This window comes from Lynx rufus, unplaced genomic scaffold, assembly GCF_022079265.1.
Source record: "Lynx rufus isolate CCGP_SWC_20201006 ecotype Redwood Valley unplaced genomic scaffold, mLynRuf1.p SCAF_1, whole genome shotgun sequence".
Lineage (NCBI taxonomy): Eukaryota > Metazoa > Chordata > Mammalia > Carnivora > Felidae > Lynx > Lynx rufus.
The window spans coordinates 198,093,493-198,114,268 of record NW_025814823.1 but is presented as its reverse complement, the minus strand read 5'-3'; the positions used below and the strand labels follow the sequence as shown (position 1 = coordinate 198,114,268).

The 20,776-nt window shown below is 43.9% G+C and overlaps 1 protein-coding gene across 1 annotated transcript in view; it reads right to left on the bottom strand.

The window, feature by feature from the left end:
* The window catches only part of HTR4 (5-hydroxytryptamine receptor 4), a 62,951-nt gene extending 46,115 nt beyond the window's left edge, over positions 1–16,836 (bottom strand). Inside the window, exons 1-4 of the mRNA XM_047076935.1 lie at positions 16,813–16,836; positions 13,833–13,903; positions 3,804–3,929; positions 2,347–2,547 (exon numbers count right to left, since the gene is read on the bottom strand). Of these exons, the coding sequence (XP_046932891.1) occupies positions 2,347–2,547; positions 3,804–3,929; positions 13,833–13,903; positions 16,813–16,836 (422 nt within the window). The remainder of the gene's footprint in view (positions 1–2,346; positions 2,548–3,803; positions 3,930–13,832; positions 13,904–16,812) is intronic.
* Between the last annotated feature and the right edge of the window lie 3,940 nt (positions 16,837–20,776).

Genomic DNA, 20,776 nt, shown 5'->3' with positions numbered 1-20,776 from the left:
TTTAACCGTGACTCTGGCTATGAGATCTTCTAAGACGTGAGCAGATTGGAAGAAGATAAAGTAGATGTGGGGAGAACAATTAGGAGGCTGCTGAAGCGGCTTATGCAAGAGATGGCATTAGTCTGGGCCAGCATGATAAAAGTTGGAGAGAAACAGTAGGATCTGTTTAGGAAAGAAAATCAGTAGGACTTGTTGATTAAATGCAGGGGATAAGGAAAGACCGCATGTAGCGTAACTACCTGGTTTCTGGATGATGCAGCGGCTGGAGCAGCTATTCACTGATGAGGTCCAAGTTCGGTAAGAAAAATCTTACCATGGAGGGTGCATGGACAGTTGCAGGAAACTGAGATGAACATCCACGAGCATTGTGTACTGTGCCAAGCTGGGCCAACGCTAATGCCTCCGCCGGACTATCTAACTCAATCCTAACTGCAATCCTATAGAACAGGTGCTATTGCCCCCAACTTTAGAGACGAGAAGACAGAGACTCAGAAAAGCTTGATAACTTAAGACCATCCTCAGAACTAAACACTGGCAGAGCGGGGGTTTGAATCCCACCCTCTTCAGTTCTAAAGCAGATGGTTCTTCATGACCAGACCATACTGCTTCAAGACAACGAATGCCCGCCTCCGCGGGGAAAATTCCATGATTTCTAAAGCCCCTGATAGTTCATCTGGAACTCTGAAGCCAAATCTTCCTAGGGAACCTTCAGCCCCCCTCTCAGGGCCGCTCTGAGTCAATTTTCCACACTAGGAAGATGATTCTATATGTCCCCCCAATCTACACTCCCTACTCAGCTCATTACCCAAAACTCAAGGTTACCTCCAGGTGCCACGATCACCTCAGCTCTGCCCCCTCCAAGTCCATATGATACTTTCAGTCTCAGCACTCAATTTGGCAATGACCCCATGTGGGCTACCCCTCAAGACTTCCATGTATTTTCTACCCCCTTATATTTTATTTCTTCTCATGTGAACTTTCATACAGTATACAGTGACTGTCTTAAAGTGTTTCATGTACTGAAGTCGGACTGCTGCAAACAAGCAGATGAACACGTTTCAAACCATGACATGCTTTGGGTCTGCTCGCCAACCAACAGTTCAGTTTTACCAATGTCGCTATCTGTAGTGACAGAGTCTCATTAGACATGCATTTAATTTAAGCACATTCGACTCTATGTTCCTGGTACAGCAAGAGAGAGAAAGAATTCGCACAATTTAAATAGAGCAGGCCATTACACCTGCCATTCCAATCAATAAGCACCATCCCATAGGACAGGAGATGAATCCACTGTTCCCGCAGCTGGTTTCAGGCCCTCAGGACCTTCCCCAGTGTCAGAAATTCTCTGGACAGACTCTTATTTGACTGTTTAAAGACATATTTTAGACACATCACAATCTCTAATTTTAGTCAAATGCTTTTCCTGTTCCCCAGTTAAAGAAACAGTGACCTATCTCTAGATTGGAAGAATGACTGGGTCTGTTGGACTCCTCCGAAGACAGGAAAGGCTTGTCCCATGGGAATTCTGGTAACATATTACTGGCATGTGTTATCAGAATTTGGGAACTAATCCTATGATATGAGTACTGTGATGGCGGTTTGTGATCCTGTAATCGTCTGACCTTTAGACTGCATTCTGCTTTTATGACTGAATACAAACGGGCAGGAATTGGAAAATAAAAAGTCCAAATACCACTGATTAACGTACATCTCAAATAAATAAGGCCACGATGGAAATCGTCAGGCCTCCTGAAGTCAAATGTGAAGCAAAAGAATAAAATTATGCAAAGGAATTAAATGCTAGCCGTGCGTCCCCCAAACGAATCATTACTGGGGATTTTAAAATCATCTTTAACTTTCTGGAAAAGATTCTCCACAGTTGCATGCACATACCTAAATATGCGTATAAAATTCTGACGTGGACACATTTTGGGAGAGGAGGTCATGTCGGAACATCAAACTATCCTTCTGAACCACCCTAGCTGCCTATTGGGAAAGGCATATTAATTCTTGCTCCCTCAGAGTTTGTTCGTGCCATCAGTATAAATTTAGAGCTCTACCGTAAACTGATTGCCAATACTTGTCACTCTCTAGATCGTGAACTTCCTACAGGCCGGTTCTAAGCCTTAACAACCTCTGTGTCTGCAGGACCTGAGGGAGGGCCTGACTAAAAGGGAGCCCTCTGCGAAGACTGGAGAGTGGGGGAATCAGTGAGTACCCAGAATTTATCTCTCTGAGATTCATCACTTCTGATGAGTTAGGGAAAGGAAGAAAGGCGTGGCCCAATAGCCAATCAGGTCCTTGTCCCCAGCACGGAGCTCTGCTGTCACACTGCTCTGTCCTCACCTGTCCAGAGAAATGCAGCACAGGTGAAAAATCGACGCCGTCGTGAGCAGGACGTCTAGCGATGTCCGGACCAGGCAAAACATCTCCCCATAAATCCAGATGTCCTGAACCAGCTCGATGGCACCAAAGGGCATCACCAGCACCGAGACCAGCAGATCCGCAAAGGCGAGGGATACGATGAAATAATTGGTCTTTATCTTCCTGTGAGAAGAATGTATAAGGAAGAAGGCAGGGGGAGAGACAAAGGAAAAGGTGGGAGAAAGGGGCAGGACAGTAGAAAAGAGGAGAGGGAAACAAAGAAAGAAGGGAGAGAGACAGAGGAAAGAAAAGTCAGACATGCAATGAATTCTGTGAAATTCCCTTCCCCCCTCTGTCATGCAGCGTGTGTGGTCCAGCCACCCCTGACCTCCTGCACCCCAATCCTTCTCATCTTCTTCCCTGCAGCCACACTGGCCTGATTTGAGCCCTGGTGCATGAAGCATGGCCTCTACACAGGCTTCTCTCTCTCCCCACCCGCCCTTCCCTTCAGGCCTTGTTTGGTTATTCTCTGGGAACCCTCCCAAGGCACCCTCCTCAAAAATGGTGTCAAATTCCACTGTTTTCCACGCTTAGACTGACTGCTGTGTGCCTCACATTTGTGACATGGGCCAGAACCGCGCTTTTACATTTCCTTTGCATTGTAAGTGGATTAGTGCTTAGAGAGGAAGGCTGTAGGTGAGCCAGGATTGTATCTTTTATCCCATTTTATGGCCTGGTGGCTCTCGATCCAGGCTCAACACCAGAATCACCGGGTGAGTTTTTATAAATATTGATGCCCAGGTCTCTCCCCAGATCAATTAGTTCAGAGACTTTGGGTGGTTAAACCCTCCCCCACCCCCACAAGGATTGTCAGATAAAATATGACCTCCGAGTTATAAAATAGGCCTCCAAGTTAAATGGCAATTTCAGGTAAACAATGAATAACTATTTACTATAAGTATGTTCCAGACACTGCATGGGACATACTTATGCTACACACTAGCAATTTTCAAGAGGCCTTCAGGTGACTTTAACTGCAGCTGGGTTGAGACTGATGAAGTGGAAAGAGCAGAAGATACAGGTCTAAATCCAGATCAGTCACTGAGCACCCACCCCTCTCTGAACCACTGATAAAGTGGGGAGGTTGGACTAGATAGGCTCTCAACAATTGTACATTTATAGTGATCACAACTGTTACCAAACACCTCCCCCCAACCCCTCCCAAAGCTGAACACGGGAAAAAAAGACGGGACGGAGATCCACGTAAGTGCTTACACTGGCTATGTCATCATGGGGAAATCACGTGTGATCTCTTCCCTGCTCTGTTTTACCAACATCATTTCCCTCTCATAATTTGAATTGTAATGGGAATCATAGTTCAGACCCCAGCTCTCCAGGGAGAGCCTCGAACTCCACCCCGGTTTCCTCCTGTTACTCACCTGAGCTGCCTGTCCCTGCACACAGCCACCATCACCAGCAGGTTCCCCAGGATGGCCATCAGGATAACCGCCGAGAGAAACGTGAGCAGCACGACCTTCTCCACCGACCCAAAACCCTCCTTGGAACTGGAAGACACATGCACGCGCGCGCGCGCGCACACACACACACACACACACACACACACACACAGAATTGAAGGAAACTCTGAGACACAAGGAAGAAAATTAATTTTTTCCTCACTTATCTTCAGGAAGGTAGCTTCACCATCAGCAGCTGTAATCCACATTTACTATATACACCTGGTATATGCCAATGTCTGTACTCGTCACTTTACATATTATTCTACTTAACCTCCTACATAATGAGGAGGCGGCAGCTCAGAGAGGTGAAGTTACTACCCTGCCATTACGCAGTTACTCTCTGCCAGAGAGCTTGTGACGTTCCTTCAGAGCACTTACCTCACTCAGCCTGTGCTCAGAAGCCTTATTTGGTTGATTCCTGTCGTGCGCACCTCCCCAGCCAGGAGGTAAGCTCCACCAGGCGGAGAGCCTGCCTGTTCTATCCACCGATCAGTTCAATCTCAGCGCATCACTCACCGTTGTTGGATGAAGGAAAGTTGGTGTTGGATGAATGAATGACGGTAAGCGGAAGCAGGGTCTGCATGAATACGAGGCCACCCTGTCTCCAGGACCCCACCCCTGCCCATGCAGAAGCTGCCCTGTAGAAGTGGGCTATTGCGGGGAGAGGTCATGGCTTGAAGGCTGTTCTAGCAAAAAGTGGACCTGAATAAACTGATCTCAGATTCTGTGAACTCCACTGAAAAGATAACAGCCAATCAATAGGCTCAGGGACTCCTTTCAACTGCCCTGAATCACATTTCTTTTGGTGCCCGATTGAATAGCTCACATTCGTGTTCTTGTCAATTCCAGCATCTGAATTGGTCCTGTGAACCCTGCCCTCCTATCGTAAACTCGGCATTTTGTTTTATTAACTTGGAAGCAAGTGTCTTCATCAATAAAAGCATAACATCCGTAGGTTATTAAAAAGCTACAGAAAAAAGGTTTCCGCTTTTAATAGAGTTGTAATAAAATTTTCTCTTTTAATCACGTTTCAAAGGGTCTCAAAACTCTCAGTGCCAAACCCTACATTTCAACACGGAGAAACTGAGGCCCAGAGTGGAGAACTGAATTGTCAAAGTATATTAGTGTCTGGCCTAGGAGAGGCTGCTTGTCCTGTGAGCCTGGAAACACAGGGTCCCAAGCAGCAAGAAACGGCTGTCTTGACTGAGCTACTCTGACTGAAAACCAAGATGGCTGTTGGCCCCAGATGGCAACAACCCACCAGATCCTAGCTCTGGCCTCGTCCCCAAATTGTTTTCCATTAGGCCTGGCATGGAAGACAAGGGGCCAGCTGGAATAAGGAGCCAGTATTATAGTGGCTGAAGAGCCAGCAAGCTCCTTCACTCTGCTGACAAGTGTTTGTGTTGACTGATTGAAGTCATCGTGGCTAAGGTTCATAAAAAGAAATTCAAGTTGTGTTCATCTAAACCACCCTTCCACATCCAAATTCCAACTATCGACAGGTTACAAGTATTAAACGGGGGAGATGTGATTCAGGAGGAAAAAGACTTCCACAGGGTAATATGGCTACCCCAAGCTGATCCGATCTCAGGCCATGTTACGGCAAGTAAAGTGTCCAACAAAGGAGGTGAGAGTGGGATTTCCCCTTGCTCTTCTCAGAGGCTCTGACTGAGAGCCCTTCGGAAACATGTTCTCCCCACACAGCCTCTGCCCTTGCTCTCTGCCTTCCTCCTGGAACGCTTCTTTGGGGCTGGCTTCTTCTTGTTACTCACATCTCAGATTCAAGTGAGGCCCTGTTGAATGTGCCACAACCAACAAACATTTTGCAGTTTCTGTGAACCACTTGTTATCCGAAATGACTTCTGTTGTTGATTCCTGTGGCCCATCCTCACACAATGACTTTGTTTCGCTTTTTTCACTGCAACTCCCAGATCCTACCTAGCACAGCGTCTGATCTAGAATATGTGCGTACAGGTATGTGTAGTACACAGGAAGTGCTCAGTTATTTTAAGCTAACTAAGTGAAAGAAAAAACATACTGCATTCATAACGGCGAGGTTTAGGCTTCTACATCTTTGAAGACTGATTGAAGGTACAAAGAAGATTTTGCCTAGAGAAGAAAAGACCCACAGATAAGACACAAAAGCTATTTTTAACTATCTCGAGGCACTGCCATCTGAAATGAGAGTAGATTCACGCATTCATTCATTCAACAGCATTTTCTGAGCACCTACTCTGCATTAGGCATTGTTGTACGTCTTGCGGAAGCAGATAAGCCAAACAGAGAACAGACGATGAATAGCTAAACAAGAAAATATGTAAAGTGTCAGGCTCTAATTCATGCTATGGCAAAAAAAAAAAAAAAAAAAAAAAATCTAGGAGGGACAGGAGGACAGGACTGCCAGAGGGGGTGAAGGGCTGGCTATATAATAAGGGTTGTCACAGAATGCTCTGTGATAGGGTTGTCACACTTTCTGCCCTGCAGGCTTGTGGAATCAAGTGGGACCAGTGATTGGGTTGTAAGCAGTGGTTCTCAACTTTAGTTACATACTGAAATCACCTAAGGAGCTTTAAAAAGTGCTGATGCATGGACTCCAATCTTGAAGACACTGATTTAACTGGTCTGGGCTTTGTGGCCTAAATATTGGAATTTTTAAAAGCTCTCAAGGGATTCAGATGTGCAACCAAGGTTGGGAATCACTGCCAAGAGAAAGGTAACATTTAGTAACGGGTAGGAGAACTTCCTAACAACTAAGAATGATCCTCAACAGCTTCCTGGTGTTGTTTTGAACTCCTTGGCTCAGGAAATGTTTAAGAATACCTAGACGTCAATAAAATACCGCTTCACACCTGTTAAGATGGCTATTATAAAATAAAACAAAACTGAAAAATAACACGTGTCGATAACCACGTGGAGACATCGGAAGGAACCCTTGCGCATCCTGGCGGAACTGTAAAACAGTGCCTTCACTGTGGAAAGCAGTGTCCCAAAATAAATTTTCTCAGAAGTTTCTCAAAAGGCTAAACATAGAATGACCAGGGGAGTCAGTAATTCTACTCCCAGGTATATACCCCCAAAGAATTGAAACCAGAGACATAAATACTTTTCTACCTATGTTTACAGCAACTTTATTCACAGTAGTAAAAAAGTAGAAATGACCCAAGTGTCCATCAACAGATAAATGGATGAACAAAATGTGGTATATACATACTACGGAATACTAATCAGCCATGAAAAGAAATGAAGGTCTGAAACATGCTACAATGGACATAAACCTTGAAAACATTATACTTAGTGAAATATGAAATAATTCCGACAGAAAGACAAATATTGTATGATTCCGCTTATAAGAAGAGCCTAGAAGAGACAAATTCATAGAGACAGAACACAACAGTGGTTACCAGGGACACGAAGGAGCAAGGAATGAGAAGTACAGAGTTGCTGTTAGGAAGAGGAAAAAATTCTAGAAATGGATAGTGGTGATGGTTGTGCACCATCGTGAATGTACTTACTGTCACTGGGTTATATATTTAAAATGGTTATTTTATATATTAATGGCAAATTTTAGGTTATGCACACTTTATCGCAATAAAGAAAGTTTATGTGGATGACCACAGAGAGGATACCGAATCGGGCTCCTGCCTTGGAGGCAGATTGGTCTGGCTGATTTTCGATCACTCTCTTATCTATGGACAGTGACCTGAACATATTCTTAGAACACAGATTCTCCACCAACCACATCCTTGTCATTAGAGCCATCTCCTCTATACTGCCTTTCCTCTTATAGGAGAAAAGACCAGATTCAGGGTATGTGGTGAATACCTCTGGCACCAGAGAATGTACATTTCAAATCAAATGGGAATATCAGGGTCAGAGATTCCCAAGTCAACGTTATGGTTCACTTGTGGCACACCAATTAGGAGCCAGAAATAACTAAGCTTTAAACTCAACTTTGAATGACAAGCACAATTTAACAATGGAAGGAGCTTTTCCAATTAAACAGAACTGTCCACTGAACTAAATGTAAGTCCAGTGGTAATTAAGGTAAATCAGGAACCACCTCAGCAAAATCCACGTTAGATCGTTGGGTTACCTTGGACTTCCTCCAACCACTCCCTGTCAACCACTACCAGGTACTTCTCATCAGGCCAAAGAGCAGTCCACTCCACTAAATTGGTTCTTTGATACTTATTCTTGTGATAAATTTTGCTTTCTCTTCTCTTTGGCTTCTTTCAGTGATCTCTTGATCTATTGATAAAGAAACACCACACACTTGTTGGCTCTGTGTACCATTTTCTCAGCTCTTGAGAAAAGAAAAACCTGGGCCAGTAATTCTGGGCAAATTTTTCACATAGGTCAGTGTATGTGAAAAAGGATGATAAATGGTAAAGTAAAATATCAAGTAATCATTGTGAGTTATTAGTATCAGAAGCCTGCAGAGGGACAATAGCCTAAGGAAATTTTAGGTTTGTTTGTCACATCATCGAGAACAGTTGGTTTCAAGGTTTCACACACACACACACACACACACACACACACACACATACACACACTACACTTTCTTAGGAGTCAAGAATACTTATCTCTTTTTTTTTTTTTTTTTTTTTGCACTGGCCATGTTAATAACAGCTGTGTAGCTTCTCTGAGCCTCAGTTTCTTCATGGATCTGTTAAGGAAGTTAGATTAAACGTCTCGTTGATCAAATATGTATTGACTGCCACCCATATGCCAAGCATTGTGCTAAGCACGGGGATGCAGCAGTAAAGAAAGTGACAGAGACCCTCCATTCACAGAGTTCACACTATTGATGAAAAAAACCAAGCAAGTGCACAGCTAAAGAAATATAATTGGCGATCAGTACCTCAAAGTGACACTCTCAAACTTAAAATGTTCATGTGCATCTCCTGGGGATCTTGTTAAAATGCAAATTCTGATTCTTTTCATCTGGGGTGGGGGCTGGGGCTCTGCATTTCTCACAAGCTCCTAGGCTCATGAAGAGCATCGGTGATGCTCATGCTGGTGGTTCATGAATCACACTCGGGGTAGTAAAACTATCAAGGTCATTGACATGATGGTGGATGGAGAGCAACTGGATGAGAGGGAAGCTAGGTAATCAGGGAACACGGGGAGGGATGTTCAGCTGAACTGTGATACGTGCAGAGGATCCATGAGTTAGAGGAGCCAGGAGAGCAAATGCAAAGGTCCCAGGACAGGAAAGATATTTTGCGTTTACCATCAGAGGGGAATGAGCAAGGAATAAAGAATCTGGGGGGGGGGGGGCTCTGAACACCAGCCAGAAGCCAGATCCCTTGGGCTTTGTATGCACTGCCGAGAAGTTTATGTTCTATTAGACAATACATGAGAATGCAGTGAAGTGATTTAAGCAGAAAAGTAGCCCTGCAGATGTGAATGTGAGAGAAAGTCAGTGAACCTGTCAGGGGCCTTTGCAAAGCTCAGGTCAGTGACAGCAGTGGCTTGGAGTAGGGTCGTGGCTGTGGGTGGAATAAAGGTGTATTTGTGAAGTAAAGGGATAGGTAAGAACAACAGATCGATGGATGGATAAGAAGAAGTGGAAATTACATTTCTGAATTGCTTATCTCAGTAATGAGATAGGAATTTAATGAGATGAGAAAAACATGTTGTGTGAGATGCCTATAAGACATTTAAATGAAGGGACACGCGGTTGGCTCACTCGGAAGAGCCTGAGACTCTTGATCTCAGGGTTGTGAGTTCAAGCTCCACGGTGGGTATAGAGATGACTTAAGAAAAAAATTTTTAAGACGTTCAAGTGAATGTGTCGAAGAGGCAATTGGATATGTGTGTCTGGAGTTCAGAAGAGATGGCTGAGAAGGAGATATATACTTGGGATTTTCAGCATTTGGTGGGATTTAGATCTCAGGGGAGGGATGAAATCACCCAAGAAGAGGGCCAGGGGCTTGATGAACTCCACTAGTGAGTCATGCAGGAGAGAAGAAGGAACCAGCAGAGGAGAATGAGAAAAATGCCCAGGGATTTCTGAGGAACCTCAGGCGAGTATGGTATTGTGGAAGCCAAGGGCAAAGAAAACATCCAGTGGAAAAAAAGAAGTGTCCCCTAGATAGCTCCCCGGCAATACCACAGAGCCACTTCTGGGAATGAGGGGGGAGCCAAGGAGGCAGGGCAACTCGAGAAGTTCTTCTGTTTCTTTTTATGTATTGAATTTTCCAATCAAACTCTGTTTGATAAGAGGGCTCCATCACCAGATCCATGATCTCTGGGGAATGTGCCAACTGTCCCATTCCTTGTAAGTTCCGGTCACAAGGCGGACATGTTTCACGTAAATACACATAGCACATCCACACAGGAGGCCTGGAAGTTCAAAATACTCCCGATACAAGGCTTCCTTCCCCCATCCTGTCCACCACTGCATGGTCCTCTGGATGGTGAGAGAGAAGAGAAGACAGGATTTATTTTCTTGCCAAAGGTCGGCACAAAGGGTGCCAAGGTACTCTGACTTAAAAGAGAGACCCTGACTAAAATTGGATTGTTTTTCTGGCGTGAATTGTAATAACCTTAACTGTAAGGTTCCTGGTGTTCTCAATAAAGAGAAAAGACTGGGTATTGACCACGACGGTCAATACCTTTCTGCTCGGCTTGACTAAACTTTAGATAGACTTCTCCCTAACTCTAGGTTCTGGCTTCCCTTTTCTTTCAGCATTTGCTTTATTATTTTTTTAATTGAGGGGTGTCTTGGGGTGTCTGGGTGGCTCAGTTGGTTAAGCGTCCAACTTCAGCTCAGTTCATGCTCTCATAGTGCATGAGTTCGAGCCCCACGTCGAGCTCTGTGCTGACGGCTTGGAGGCTGGAGCCTGCTTCAGATCCTGTGTCTCCCTCGCTCTCTGCCCCTCCCCCACTCATGCTCTGTCTCTGTCTCAGAAATAAATAAACATAAATAAGCATATAAATAAATAAGCAAATAAATAAATGGAGGGGTGTCTGGGTGGCTCAGTCGGTTAAGCGTCCGACTTCAGCTCAGGTCATGCTCTCATGGTTTGTGAGTTCGAGCCCCGTCTCGGGCTCTGTGCTGAGAGCTCAGAGTCTGGAGCCTGCTTCGGATTCTGTGTCTCCCTCTCTGCCCCTCTCCCACTCTCGCTCTGTCTCTCTCTCTCTCTCTCTCTCTTAAAAATAAACATTTAAAAAGTTATTAAAATCAAAATATAGTTAACATACACTATTATATTAGTTTTAGGGGTAGCACATAGTGATTCAACATTTATACGCATTACGAAATGCTCACCACCATAAGAGTAGTTTCAACCTGTTACCACACGAACTTATTACAGTATTATTGACTATATTCCTTATGCTGTACTTTATATCCCTGTGGCTTATTTATTTCATGACTGGAAGTCTGTGCCTCTTGATACTCTTCTCTCATTTCACCCATCCCCCGACCCTGGCAACTACCAGTTTGTTCTCTGTACTTCTGAGTCTGTTTTCTGATTTGCGATTTTTTGTTCCTCTGTCTGGTACTTTAGATCCCGCATACAAATGAAATTGTATGGTGTGTGTCTTGCTCTGTCTGACGTACTTCATTATACCTTGTAGGTCGATCCATGTTGTCACAAATGGCAATGTTTTATACTTTTTTATGGCCGAGTAATATTCCATTGTACATATCCCACATCTTTTTATATCCATTCACGTATCCTTGGGGAGCTTGGGTTGCTTCTGCATCTTGGCTCCTGTAACTAATGTTGCAATAAACAGAGAGGTACATGTATCTTTTTGAATTAGTGTGGTCACTTTCTTCGGATAAATACCCAGACGTGAAGTTACTGGATCATACGGCATTTCTATTTGCAATTTTTTGAGGATCCTCCATACTGTTTTGAATAGTGGCTGCACTAATTTCCACTGCCACCAACACAAGGGTTCCTTTTTTCCCACAAGCTCACCAGCACTTGTTACTTCTTGTCTTTTTGATACTAGCCGTTCTGACAGGTGTGATCTTAGAGCATTTACTTTAGAAAACTTGTAAGTGTAGATTGTGTCTCTGGCCTTTTGGGATATAAATATTTTTAAAAGCCTCTTTCCAGTTTTACAAGCCAGGACTGTCTTTCTCACGGACCTAGCAGCCATCCCTTTGAAATGTTATCATTGAGGAAGACAGAGTCCCGATCTCCCAGTTTCTGTGAGAGGGTAGGAGCCTAACTCCAATGGACACATTGCTCCAAATTCTAAAACTCCCCCCTGTTTCCTTTGGGTAAGGCCAAATAGCAAACACAGATGGCCTATGTATGATTCCCACCCCCACTCTACTCCTGGAAACCTCTCCTGTTCTCTGCTTCAGTGAAATAGAGTTCAGACTGCATCCCGGTTTCTCTCCCCAATACCAAAGCCTTGAAAAAGTCATCCTTCTCTGTTTAATTTTCTCCACTGCAGTTTTTCCTTTGACAGCATACATCATTTTCACAACTAATTATGTTGTGTGTGTACTGTCTTCATTACCTTTATTAGTTGCCATGAACAAAATCCACGGCAGTTGGAGTACACACAGGAGACTTAAGCTCAGATAATATTTGCACTGATAATAGTTCGTGTAAATTAATGTTTAAACGCCTTTTTAGGTAAAATGGAAATAGCAGAGTCCCTGGGAATGTTAACTGTTTTCCTCTATACCAATAACTTCAGAAACGTCGTAACTGTAACCTTGTCAAAGCTTACGTCATTTCCTTTAAATACGTGTGCGGTTTTGTCCTGGGTCTCTTGACGGCCTAACGTACAAACGATGGCCAGATCCTATGTAACAGGAAAACTCTCACTGCCGATATTTGCAGCAACCAGTCCAGAAAGGTCGGGACTTACTTAATGGCTCTCTTTCTTCCCTCCTGCCTGCTTCCACCTGAAGACCAACCACCGAAAGGCAAATATGACCCCCAAACCCATTACATGAGAGCCCCTCACTTCTTTGCAGTTCACCTCTTGCTTCCCTATGCCAACAACGTCTGATCAGAGCTGAAGCCCCACTGTTTTCACTATACTCTTTTCTACTCTCTTGCCTGACTTTGAGTCTTTGCAGACTGAGAGTAGTGATGGCCAACCCTCTTGCTGTAGCCTCTGTTGAATGTCTCTGTTCTATTCACATGGTCTTAGTTCCTTTCCACATTCTAGATATGTTCTAGGTGTTATTCCTTACTTGGAATCCTATATTTTCAAATATGCTGGGGGACTATTTCTTATTTGTTTTATGTGACTTTGGGTTCTTAATGGTAAGTTTTCAGGTCTTCCAGTCAGCTTTTTTTTTTTTTAAGTATGCTTTTTTCCCTTACAAAACCTTTTTTTTTCCAGAAAAAACTAAATAAGGTAATTCATATAAAACCATTCCATGATAAGAGCATCAGAGCAGTGGTGCTCCAGAATCACCAGGGAATATCAAAGCTTGGCTTGGATTTCTGGATCCACCCACATAGTTTCTAATTCCGTACATTTCTAACAAGATCCTAGGTGATGCTGATGCTGCCAGTCTGGGGACCACACTTTGGAGGCCACCAAAGCAGAGCATTGGACAGGATGCCCTCTACACCAGCCCTCATCCCTCCATTGCAAATCACTTTCTTTCGCTCCTACATTTGGAACTTCCTACTTGGAAGTGGGGAGATTCTGATGTGGCTTTATCGAGCACCTACTATATGGCAAACAATGCACTAGGGAGGTTTTCCACGCTGCCTCATTTCATCTTCTCAAGTACCACGCAATCTAATATCACGATGTCTTCTTTCTGAAGGGACCGGTGCTCAGCGTATCTGGGAAACGTAAGCTCCTACAACTATCAGGTGGGGCACCTGGGACTTAAACCTACACATTCTGATTCCAAGCCCAGTGCTTTCCCCACTAAATTTCAAACGTGCTCGTTTGAGATTGAATAACATTCCTTTAAAAAAAAAAAAAGACGTGATTAAGTTTTACTTGTAGTCTACAAACTTGATATCCAACACGCTGATGACGACAGCTTCATATGCTTTGTGAAAATACGCTGGCTACAGGAAAATGGTAGGGATCACAACATCTTTACAGGAAGAAAATTATTCAAAATGGAGTTTCTATGCAATTCCAAAAAACCTTGTTTCTCGTTGTTTCTGAGGGTGGGAGGGTGGTGCCGGTGTTTGATGCACAGCTGATGAAGGTTAGGTATTTTTCAAACACAAACTCGTGGAGGAGAATTCTAGTGGCAAGCTTTTAACAGGCTTTTCAAGAGCCTCAGAGATTACACATACGGGGCATGGGAAAAACTTCAAAGCCCAACGAGGCTCTGTCTGTAGAGTATAATGGGAGTTCAAAGATGCAAGGAATTCAAAAGATATCAGGATCGAAGACACTGTTATCTGAGGCCAAGCCTGAATGCAAAGCCAAGCCAGGACCCATGTGACAAGGTGAGATCTACATTTGGGAAGATTCTTGCTGTGGTACAGTATGTTAACTACCAGGGCTTTTTGGAAATAAAATGCTAAGTGATAATGCCAGTAAATTACACCTTAGGGGCGAGTCTCACTTTAAGAAAATCCATTCTTGGGGTGCCTGGGTGGCTCAGTCGGTTAAGCATCCGACTTCAGCTCAGGTCACGATCTCGCGGTCCATGAGTTCGAGCCCCACATCGGGCTCTGGGCTGATGGCTCGGAGCCTGGAGCCTGTTTCCGATTCTGTGTCTCCCTCTCTCTCTGCCCCTCCCCCGTTCATGCTCTGTCTCTCTCTGTCCCAAAAATAAATAAACGTTGAAAAAAAAAATTAAAAAAAAAAAAGAACTGAGCAAACAGTGTAAGAGATAATTGTTTTATGACATATTTTTTGTCTATAGGCAAATTCAGGGTAGGGTCTCTGGTTTGTTTTGCAAACATCTCTTTGCCCACAGTTGTTTAGGGCACATAATGTTCACCGGGTACAGACCTGTGTTCCTTTGGAACAAGACAAGTGTTATGTTTTCAGGATTTGGCTGGTCATTGCCTTGAAATTACTCTTGTGCTTCTAAGAAATCCAGCCCAGGGGGAAAAAAAAACCTGTGGGCCACATGAGGCGTCTCCCCGTAGTCAATCATTTACCCCAAGAATAAGGGTCCAAGGAAAAGTGGAATTTCCCATACTCTGATAACAACCTGCTCCCTATCCCTCTGCTACATCTGGCCCCTGTCACTGGGCCCAGTTGCTGATGGATTCAGCTCTACATATTTTTCCAGGGTCTGGGCTTGCTGTTGCTAAGTATTACGATTTCTCTTCTCACCCCTGCTCTGACAGCATAAAACTTTTCTGCTCAGGTGAAAGAAGAAATTGCTTGGGGGTGTTCTCCTACAGAGGTAACCAAACAATGGCCAGAGGGCCAAATCCAGCCCACTGCCTGTATTTGTGAGTAAAATTTCACTGGAACACGCTCACACTCAATCACTTTTGTATCTTCTGTGGCTGCTTTCCACTGCAAAGGCAGAGTTGAATAATTCTGATGGAAACTGTATGGACTGCAAAAGCTAAAACTATTTATCTTGGTCCTTTATGAAACTAGTTAGATGGCCCCTGTTCTTCTGGAACCGGAAATGAGTTCGGTCTAAAGAAGAACAGGGCAGGGGGTCCTTAAGATCTGTAAGAACCTCCTAAAAGAAACCTATTTAACTGGGAGTCCTGCATTCCTCTGGAGTTTTTCACTAAGTGGGAAAAAGAATCATTCTACCTGACCACACCAGAAATCCGGCATCTTACGTCATTGTTCCTCCTTTCCCTAAGCTTCTACCTACTCCGAGTACCTTGTAAATCTCTTCACTGCTCTCTAGTCCACTGTCAATACCCTAATGAGGGTCTTTCTGTTGTCTCTGCAGAGATTAGTACCGCCGTTCACATCCTACTGCCTACTCTGCCTTCAGTTATCAGCCTATCAGACAGCTTCAGTTTAACACCTCTAAAATTCAACTCTTCATTTCCCTCACCTCAACCCTGCTTCCCATCTCAATAAGCAGCCTCTTTGTCCATTCTTGGGCCAACCATCTTAAAGTGATTCTTGGGAAGCCTCTTCTTCTCATGTCTCACATACATCAACAAATCCGAGTAGCTCTACCTTCTGACCCTTTCCCCGCTCTTTAGACCATCACCAGCCTAGTTGAAACCACCTCATGCCTCACCTGGATGATGGCAAAGGCCTACAACTGGTGTTCCTGCTTCCGTTGTTTTCTATAATACACCCCACTCTTCACCCAGTAGACAGAGTGAGCTCTGTAAAATGCTTAGGTTGGAATGTGTCACTTCCCTAATCACACTCACAGTTAACACCCAGAACCCTTACCGTGGCCTAAATGGCTCCACAAAACTGGCTCTTGGCTGTCCTATGATCTCAGCCTTCACCACATTCTCCTTTTCCCATGCTGCTCCAGCTGTAACGTCTTTCTCATCATTCCCAAAAGGAGCCAACTGGGGCTCCCCCCTCAGGGTCTCTCATTTGGTGCTGCCTCCAGCTGGATCTCTCGGATCGAAACTACTCACTTCTTCATTCAAGTCTCCACTCAGATTTACCTCTGAGGAGATGACTTTCCAGGCCACCAAATTTGGCACAGGACCTCTCTCTCACTTTCTATTCCCCTGCCTTGCGTGATCGGTTTCCATAGCTGTTAGCCAGTATGCCCTCCTACACACTAGACTGTCTTGAATGTAAACCCACTGAAAGCAGGAACATGGTCTGTTATGTTCACTGATGTGTTTCTAGTGCCTAAAGCAGTGCTTGGCACATACAAGCACTCAAAAAGATGAATGAATGATTGGATGAATGAATGAGTGAATGAATGAGTCACCTTTTAATTGGTCATCTGCCTTGACTCTTTCTCTTCCCAACCATTAGCAGCACTGAAGTGAAAATGTTTCGCTTTGTTTTTTTTCCAGAAGGAACGAACTCATCTCCCCCTTTCGGTCCAAAATACCGTAATGTCCTCCTCCATTGCCATGTTGGTAAAATACCAAACGTGACCTGATTTAACCCGGGCCCTACTGAGCTCTCCGCCTCGATTTCCGACACTGTTCCGTAACCAACTCCACCACAGAGAAGTGCTCACATACCCACTCAAGGAAGTGGGACACACTTGTTAAGCCCCTTTCTCTCCCTCCCCTTCTTTACCTGGCAAGCTCCTTCATGTCCTTTGGGACTCTGTTAAGCATCCTATTTTCTGGGAAGCTCCAAGAACTTCCTCTTCCTGTGTGTTTTACAGCACCTATGCTTCCATATCATAGCTTTTGTCACACTATATTTTAATTATTTATTGTCATCTCAACCATATTGTCTTATTCATTTTGATATCCATAGCCCCAGCACAATAAATTATTACATTATAATAATAATAAATTATAACAATGAACTATATTAATAAATATATTAAACAAGTAAAAAAAAAAATGTGCAAGTTAACCCTTGCCTGAAAGATGCTCAAACCCTAGCAATCAACATAGAGGTGTGTTTTGTTTTGTTTTTCTTTCTTCAACTCAGTATTTCTACTTCATCTTATCTAAACCACTCTCTGAGTCAGTTGTACTAGGGTCACCAATCATTTCTTTGAGTTGCAACTTATATAATTGTTGACATCATATGCAGACTACCAATAGTTAGCTAGTTTCCCCAGAGAATATCAGAAGCCTTTCCCACATACTCTGAAGGCTGACAGAGCTTTTATTTTATTTTTTTAAATTTTTTTTAATGTTTATTTATTTTTGAGACAGAGAGAGACAGAGCATGAGTGGGGGAGGGACAGAGAGAGAGGGAGACACAGAATCCGAAGCAGGCTCCAGGCTCTGAGCTGTCAGCCCAGAGCCCGACGCGGGGCTCAAACTCACAGACTACGAGATTGTGACCTGAGCTGAAGTCGGACGCTTAACCGACTGAGCCACCCAGGTGCCCCTGACAGAGCTTTTAAATGTATTTTCTAGTCATCTCCTGGGCACTGGAGTTGCCCTGAGGATTAATTAAGGAAATGCATCTAAAACACTCAGGATATTGCCTGGCATATACTACATGCTCAATAAATGCTCCCTATTATTATTTATCTCTTCTGTTTATTTCAAATATACACACATGACATTCACACCCATCCGGGTCCTCTAACTCTGCACAGCCAGACATGCGGCCTGGTCGATGACTGATCATTATGACAAAATGCTGTAATTTGGCTGGGGGCTGTTGAAATAACAACTAAAAATACAGTCCAGAGAAAAGTGATAATGAGTAAGAATACACTGGAATTTTTCCAGACACAGCTAGGAGAAAAGCAGATGTGATACAGGGCAAAGAAGGAAGAAAATCTGCGGAAAGCTCACAGGAACGGGGATGGAGTTTGGAAGGTGGTGTGCAAATACAAGAGTCTGGGGGCATATCGAGCTGCCACAGGCGTAAGTGGAGTCAAGAGTCGCTAATATCTTGGCGGGGCGAGAAAGACTCCGCATTCAAGCCCACCATCACGTGCACGCCCACTCCCACCTACACACCCTGTCACGCAGTCCCTAAGAGCAGGTTGGGGAGTGATGGGGAAGGGGAAGGTAGGCGGAGAGTAAACTGGGGGGGTCACCCGGATTCTCTACCTGGATGGTAATAGGCATCCCTAGAACAGAATCCTATAACGTAAGTTCGCTTAAAGACGACTGCTTGTCATTCTAAGCTGGCAAGCCTGAGAACTGTCCTACAGTTCATAAATACACGTCCAGACTATGCTTATAGACAAATGCAGAAAGAGCCTCAAAAAATTCATGCTCCAATCATCCCACTTCTAAAATTTCATCCTAAAAAAATACATTATTAGAGCTGCTCCTAAAGACATAGGTATATTATGACTCACGATCATATTGCTTATAACTGGGAAAATTGGAACCAACCTAAACATCTAAATTTAGGTATCGGTTACATAAACAATTTCTTATTTACTTAGTATTTACATGGCCATGATAACCTGAGTTTGAAAAGAATATTTAATGACAGGGGAAAGCTCTCATAAACATTGTTCAGTGCTAAAAGCAGGTATGAAGCAGCAAAGCACGAGTTCAATTTTCTATAAAAATGTGTTTACATATGGGTCCAGAAAAATAACTACTGAGAGGTTAACTTGTGACTGATTTCTTAAAACCACAAAAAGAGACTAGTTGGAATGAGCGATTATGTTCCTCCTCTCTCCCAATAAGATAACGAAAATTTGTGTTTTATTGGCAACACTGGTTATGGGTTGTTTTGGTTTTTTTTAATTTTTTTTTCAACGTTTATTTATTTTTGGGACAGAGAGAGACAGAGCATGAATGGGGGAGGCGCAGAGAGAGAGGGAGACACAGAATCGGAAGCAGGCTCCAGGCTCTGAGCCATCAGCCCAGAGCCTGACGCGGGGCTCGAACTCACGGACCACGAGATCGTGACCTGGCTGAAGTCGGACGCTTAACCGACTGCGCCACCCAGGCGCCCCAGGTTATGGGTTTTTCAAGGTGCAGGGCTGAAGGCAGAAGCTTCTGGCACCAGAGCATAATCACCTGACCGAAAGGCAGAAACAGCCAACTAAGAACGAGGGAGGTTTGCAGACTCCAAACAGCAAGAAGGAACACAGCAGTCCCGCTCAGCACCTGCAGACAAACCACTAGGATCAAAGACCCCAGTGTCAAGGTTCACATAGAAGCAACAGGGCCTTCTGCCTTCCAGGGACCGGTACAGGTAGACAGTTATCCTGGCGATGGTGAAATGTGAAAGGCCCACTGCAATGCGAAAGGCCCAGCTTGGCCCGGAGAGAAGACGTACACGAAATGTCTGAGATTGAATTTCCCCTTGAGGTCCGCCCTGAAGGGTTCATTAAAAAGTTAACTAATGTAGCGATTCGAAGAAATGTGGCATTTTGTACACCTGAGTTTTGTGGAGTAACATTCAAATGCAAGCCTGGTAAGTAGATGTGAAATACAAACACATGTAGCCACATACATGTACAGGTAAATGATCCACATACAGTACCTAATATTTATACATGTAATAATATATACTGTATTGTATATAACCCGTACGTTTAAGTTATGTACATATATAACATAGTTATCTCTAGATAATGACACTCCAGAAAAACTTGAATTACTTCTTTATACTTTTCTGCGACTTCTCAGTTTTCCACACCAAATGTGTAACCTAGCTTCGCCCATAAAATTGCCTTGATAAGTATATTGACTCCACAGGTATTATTTCCCCAGCCAATTCTGAAACTTACCAATGTGTGCTTGATTTAAAAAGAGTTATTAACTGCAAATGTAGTTTATAAGCTGTGCAGCTTTCCTTAAAGGAAGAGATTCGTTCTCTGCGTTTGCCCATCTACCTGAGGCTGCCATAAACAAAGAATAACTTTAATGCTTTTTATGAATTTTCCTCCCCTCTTCCATGATGTTTGGGTGTGTCCAATTTCCTCCCGCATCTGACCACTTCTCATCAGTGGTACCACTAATATCCAGTCCAAGCCACCATCATCTTTAACATAGTCTCTTGCAATACACTCTCGTCTTCGATCCCCAGCCGCTATGGCCTATTTTCTACAAAATATTTTCTACAAAAGCCAGAGTTATAGCTCTGATACTTAAGCAGACGGTGTGTGTTCCCTGCCCAGTCCAAAATTCGTCAATAGCTTCCCAGCCCATGAAAGACAGCTGAAGTTGCTACCATGACCTCCTCATAAGAGCCTTCTCGCTATTTCTTTTTTTTTTTTAAGTGTATTTTATTTTATTAACATTTATTTATTTTTGAGAGACAGAGTGCGAACCAGGCAGGGGCAGAGAGAGAGGGAGACACAGAATCTGAAGCAGGCTCCGGGCTCTGAGCTATCAGCACAGAGCCCAATGCGGGGCTCAAACCCATGAACAATGAGACCATGACCTGAGCCGAAATCGGGC